This window comes from Sapajus apella, unplaced genomic scaffold, assembly GCF_009761245.1.
Source record: "Sapajus apella isolate SASKATOON/1434 unplaced genomic scaffold, GSC_monkey_1.0 scaffold48, whole genome shotgun sequence".
NCBI classification, from domain to species: Eukaryota; Metazoa; Chordata; class Mammalia; order Primates; family Cebidae; genus Sapajus; species Sapajus apella.
This window is the reverse complement of record NW_022436988.1, coordinates 7,377,034-7,383,033: the sequence shown is the minus strand read 5'-3', so window position 1 is coordinate 7,383,033 and position 6,000 is coordinate 7,377,034. Positions and strand designations below refer to the sequence as shown.

General features: G+C 55.3%; 1 protein-coding gene across 10 annotated transcripts in view; it reads left to right on the top strand.

Moving 5' to 3' along the window:
• The window catches only part of LLGL2 (LLGL scribble cell polarity complex component 2), a 49,123-nt gene that overhangs the window by 13,817 nt on the left and 29,306 nt on the right, over positions 1 to 6,000 (top strand). For all 10 annotated transcript variants that reach the window (XM_032241699.1, XM_032241698.1, XM_032241693.1 and 7 more), the window contains exon 2: positions 2,743 to 2,847. In XM_032241699.1, the coding sequence (XP_032097590.1) occupies positions 2,773 to 2,847 (75 nt within the window). In that variant the 5' untranslated portion in view covers positions 2,743 to 2,772. The remainder of the gene's footprint in view (positions 1 to 2,742; positions 2,848 to 6,000) is intronic.

Below are 6,000 nucleotides of genomic sequence, written 5' to 3'. Positions count from 1 at the left end.
GCCTCCCAAAGTGCTGGGATTACAGGCTTGAGCCACCGCGCCCGGCCGAGCAAAATTGTTTAAATGCAATAGGCTGCAGAGGGTTTGGTACACTCATTCCTGGGTGCACAGCAGGTGCTCCAGCATTTGGGTGGGTGGTGCTGTGTCCTCGCCCTCCTGACTCAGTGGGGCCCTCTCCTGATGACATTGCTATATCCTGTCTCCCTCCTTCCTACCGGCACCTCCTCCCAGCTCCCAGTTCTGCCTTGTCACCTTTGAGCCTGTGTGGAGTCTTTGGCACAGATGGCCCTGTGCCCTCTTCTCCCCTCCCTGGAGTCTGCAGGTGGTGGTCGCTCTCCAGGGAGCCCCTACCAAGCTTCCTTTGACTTCTGACCCAGTGACCTCGGCCTGGGCCCTGGGTTGGTGTGTGAGCCCCCAGGAGTCCGACTGGTTTATAAGCCTGAGCTGCCCTCCCCCAGGCTGGAACGCTGGGTCCAGTGTCCTCTCACTTCCATTACCAGAAGCCCCAGGGGCTTTCCCAGCCAGTGCCTGTTCTCTGAACCCCCTCAGAGCCTTGGATCAAGTGGGCCCTAGGAGTTTCCTGGCCACCTGCTCTTCCCAAGCAAAATGGGGACCCTGCCTTTGGGCTGACTCCTCCAAAATATCAAGGCAGGAATAGTTCATACTGACCTTGACCCACCTTTTCAGTTTCCCCAGAAGGGGGCTGGTTCCTGGTATTCGGTTTAGAAGTAACTGACCCTGCAGATCCTTTCACTCAAGGAGGATGTGGCTCTGCCTCTTTTTTTTTGTTTTCAGAGGTTGTTTTTATTCTGTTGCCCAGGCTGGATTGCAATGGCCCGATCTCTGCTCTGCAACCTCCGCCTCCAAGGTTCAAGCGATTCTCCTGCCTCAGCCTGCTGAGTAGCTGGGATTACAGAGTCTGCCACCACACCTGGCTAATTTTTGTATTTTTAGTAGAGATGAGGTTTCCCCATGTTGGCCAGGCTGGTCTGGAACTCTTGACGTCAGGTGATCTACCTGCCTTGGCCTCCCAAAGTGCTGGGATTACAGAACTGCCTCTTTTTTACAGTGTGATTTTGCAAAATCAGGTCACTCTCCCAGCATGGCAAGCCCTCTGCCAGAAGACACCCCCAATTCTGCCACGCACGTTACCTACCTTCTCCCACCCGGCCCAGATCACATGGGATCCTATCATATGCAAAGTCCTGACCTGATAGTTAATTTTTGCCACCTCCCAAGAACCCGAAATCCTTCAAGCCTCAGCTTAGATGCCCTTTTTTTTTTTTGTTTCACCACATTGGCCAGGCTGGTCTCAAACCCCTGACCTCAGGTGATCCACCCGCCTCAGCCTCCCAAAGTGCTGGGATTACAGGCGTGAGCCACCGCACCCAGCCTTCACCCGCCCCCCCTCACCCATAATAGCTGGGACTACAGGTGTCTGCCACCACGCCCGGCTAATTTTTCTATTTTTAGTAGAGACAGGGCTTTCACCATGTTGGTCAGGTTGGTTTCCATCTCTTGACCTCATGATCCGCCCGGCTCTGCCTCCCAAAGTGCTGGGATTATAGGCGTGAGCCACTGTGCCCGGACTTAGATACTTTCTTCTCAAATATGAGCTGCCCTCCCCGATTCGGGCCAGGTGTTCCCTCTCCTTCCTGCAGTCAGAGCACTCAACACACTGAGCTGCCCTGTCTCTACCTGCCCCTGCCTGGAGTGCGCGCCTCCAGGGTGGGGATTAGATCTGCTTCCTTCCCCATCCTGCTGGGAGTGAACAGAGCTGTGCCCCAGGTGGGCCTGTGTCTGGGCTTCCCAAGGATGGGCCTTGCTGTCCTGTGGTCAGGAGGAGGCTGAGCTACTAGAAGCCAGAAGCTGGAGCACAGAGGCTCCTTCCCCTTCCCCCAAGGATAATCCAGAAATAGTTTCCCCTTGGGCTGGGAATGGATTCTGTGGTGGGCGGAGAGTTTGGGGGCCTCAAGCTGGTTTCTTTATTGGGAGCAGATTTCTCCTGATTATTCTCCACTTGGGCCCATGGAAAAGAGAACCTTTCTGAGCACACCCCAATAGAGCACAGGAAGGTTGGACTGGGGCTAGCCAGAGAGAGGGGAGGGGACCCGCAGAGACCCTGGGCACAGTGGGATGGGCCAGCACTTTGAGTGCCCTGTGCCACCCCTGCCCACTCGAGTTCCTCGTGGCTGTGGCTGGAGAGGCTGAGGCCGAGGGCCCATGGACAGCCTTCCCCGAGGTTAGAAGGAAGAGGCATCTTCCCCGGGGCCCTGGCCTGGAATCCCTTGGGCCGCCCCGACTTGGGCTCTGATCTGGGAACAGCCTTGGTGTTTCCACCTTCCACCCGATTTTGGAGGAAGACGCTTGTGAGGTTTCCCTTTCTGCTTAGCTGGAGTTTCATGGTTTCTCAGAAACAGGTTAACAATTAAGCTAATTAACCTCAGGGCTGGCGGGCCCTCCTTGTGCTCATAAAGCCAGGCTAAATGGCTTCCTCCCCCAGCTTTTCCTGCCCCATTATAAAGCCACAGGTGGTGAGAGCCTTCAGCCCTGAGGTGGTCCGGCCTCTAGATCTGAGCGTGGGGAAGCCAGGGTGCATGGGCAGTCACTGTGAAGCCGGCCTGGCCCCGGGGTGGCTGCCTACTGGACTTGGAGAGAGAGGGCTGCACCGCCTGTTTGGGCTGGGCCTCATCGATACCTGAGTGCCAGGACAGGCCACTGCAGCTCCTCCTGTTTCTCTAGGTTTCCGGTGGGGGCTGCAGACCAAGCAGAATGAGGCGGTTCCTGAGGCCAGGGCACGACCCTGTGCGGGAGAGGCTCAAGCGGGACCTGTTCCAGTTTAACAAGGTAAGTTAGGGAGAGCAGGGGAGGCCGCCTGGGTTGTGGGCCCGGGAGCTCAGGCTGGGGCTGGATTGAGGTATAGCTGGTGCCTGCAATGCCTCCTGGGACTCTGACTTGGGAAATGGGGCCCGGTGAAAGGGCTTTTATAGAAAAGAGGAATTGGATGCCCTCATGACTCCTCATCCCAAGTCTTTCCCTGGCTGTGTGACCTCTGCAAGTCACCCCACCTCATTGAGCCTCAGTTTCCCTACCCGTATCACGGGAATAAAATGATCTGCCCTGCCTACCTTGGCACAGGGTTGTCAAGGAGGCTTAGGGACGTGCGTGATGAAAAGATGAACTCTGCAGGGGGTAACAATGTCCCTTGGGGCCCTGGAGTCACAGGCCATGGCTGTTTGTCCCTTCTCAAATTGCCCCTGAAGGAAAATGCAGCTCCCCTACAGGCTGAGTACGTGATTCCTTCTGGCAGGCACCGGCTGGGTGAGTAGGGAGAGGTGCCAGGAGAATGAGCCAGAATTGGCATCGGACTACACCAATCCCAAACCTGTACCCAGGGCACCAGAAGCCCCATGGGGCTTCCCCTTAGGGGCCTGGGGCCTGAGAAGGTCAGGACAGGCATTAGTGCACAGGAGGCGTACAGTGTGGCTTTTCAGCTCCTGGGCCACCGAGCAGTGTGGGGCCTTCTCACCTGTGCTTTGGTTCACTCTGCTGGGAAGGTAGGCTGCAGGGACCAGGACACTGTGATGCTCTTGCCCCGGGGATCCAAGAGCCTCCCAGCATGCTGAGGGCTGGACATCTGGCTTTTGTTGGGGGCTTCCGTTTGGGCTCCCTTGCCGCTAAAAGGAAGCAGTTCATGTAAGACCAGGCAGTTTGGAAAAGGGATGTCTCCCTGTGATGAATGAGGAATTCTCTTTGGTTGTATTTTTTTTTTAATTTTTATTTATTTATTTTTGAGACAGAGTCTCGCTCTTTTGCCCAGGCTGGAGTGCAGCGGCGTGATCTCAGCTCACTACGACCTCTGCCTCCTGGGTTCATGGGATTCTTCTGCCTTAGCCTCCTGAGTAGCTGGGATTACAGGCACTCACCACCATGCCTAGCTAATTTTTTTTGTATATTTAGTAGAGATGAGGTTTCACCATGTTGACCAGACTGGTCTTGAATTCCTGACCTCGTGATCTGCCCACCTCGGCCTCCCAAAGTGTTGGGATTACAGGCGTGAGCCACAGCACCCGCCTGGTTGTATTTTTGTTTGTTAATTTGACAAGTGCAGAAGTCAGCTTGCCCAGGTGCGAACCCAACTTTGCCATGTAGAAGCTGGATGATCGTGTCACCCAAACCATAGGCTTGTTAAGGGCTTACGTGGGATGAGGTGACAAGTGCTAGCACAGTGGCCCAGGAATGTCGGCTGCTGTTGCGGGGTGGAGGGGACCTCCCTGTCGGGAGAGGTGGGTCAGTGCTCCCCACCCGCCCTGCTGTTTTCCTCTGGGTTTCTTCGCCTGTGGGAGAAGTTGGTGTCCCTGATGGAGCTTTGCCACAAGGACATCTGCCTCCAGAGTTAGGGCCTTCCTACGTCAGTGCACCTCCCACCAGCTCGCTTTTGGGCCTTGGGATATGGGGGTGCAGGTGTTGGGAATGGGAGATCTCAGGACCCCTAGAGCCTGCTACTCTTGCTCTGGAGGGAGTAGCCTATGGGTGCTGGGTCTCAAAGCTTCAGTGTCCACGGGGATGGAATGGTGACCCCCATCTGCCTTCAGTCTGTTACTCTGAAAAGGTGGCAGAAACCTGACCCACAGGCTCAGCAAACAGGGCTGAACTCCTCCCCTGCTCCCAAAGTTCTTTCTGTGTAACTGGGGTGGAGCTGGGGTGAGGAATTGTCCCTCCCTCTTTCCCCCATTCTCAACAGTGGTTCCTAAACTTGCTTGGCCCACTCCCAGGCCTGGGGGTGGCAGAGGGAGGTTCCTGGGTCTCCTCCTCCTCCTCTGCCTTCCTCTTTTCATTCATATGCAAGAAGCATGCATTGGGCACTTACTGGATCCACAGCCCAAGGCTCAGGGCTATGAGAATCTGATTAGGCATCTTCCCTTCACTTTTATAGTCTGTGGGAAGGAGGAGGCTTATGGCCTGAAATTTCAGGACTTGGGAGTAGAGAGAAGGAAGGAGAGAGCCTGGGGGACTCAGAAGCCACCAGTAGACTCATCCAGGCTCAGGGAGTGTTGCGGAGCAGCGTGGGATTGAAGGATGAGACCAGATCCCAGAGGATTTGGGATCCCGGGTGGTCTGCCCCTCCACAGCCTAGGCTGAGGAGGCAGGGAGGATGCTGAATGCCGGCATCCCGGCCTGAACCGACTGACCCTGCAGCCCTAGGGGATTATGAGCAAGGGAGTGAGTAATGGTCCCATTTACAATGTAGGAAAGATAAACCTGGAGATATTTTTACTCTTTGGGCAAAGCAGGTAAGCTCAGAGCAAGGAGACATTGCAGTGACTAGATAGGGCCCAGAAGGAAGGGGCTAGGGGACAAGGCATGAGTTGAGCAGGGTTTCTCATCTTTAGCACTGACAGATGACACTTGAGGCTGGCTGTGCTGTGGAGGTGGCCCTGTGCACCGTAGACTATTGAGCAGTGTCCCTGGTCCTACACACACAGCCTGCCAAGATATGATACTAAAAATGTCTCCACACATTGCGGAATGTCTCCTGAGAGGTAAAATCGCTCCTGGTTTGAGACCCATTGAATAGAGAACTATTCAGGGCATCCGATTGCAGAGACCTGCTGATGGGACAGTAAAGAGAGAATGGGGCCAGACGCGATGGCTCACGCCTGTCATCCCAGCACTTTGGGAGGCCAAGGCTGGCAGATCACAAGGTTATGAGTTAGAGACCAGCCTGAACAACATGGTAGAACCCCGTCTCTACTAAAAATACAAAAATTAGCCGGACATGGTGGCGCACACCTGTGGTCCCAGCTACTCAGGAGGCTGAGGAGGAAAATTGCTTGAACCCGGGAGGCAGAGGTTTCGGTGAGCTGGAATGGCGCCACTGCGCTCCAGTCTGGGTGACAGAGCAAGACTTCATCTTGAAAAAAAGAAAAAAGAGGGGATGGGAGGGAAGGTGGGTGTCCAGGATGACCATGGAGTCTCTGACCTGGGTGGGTGGTGGTA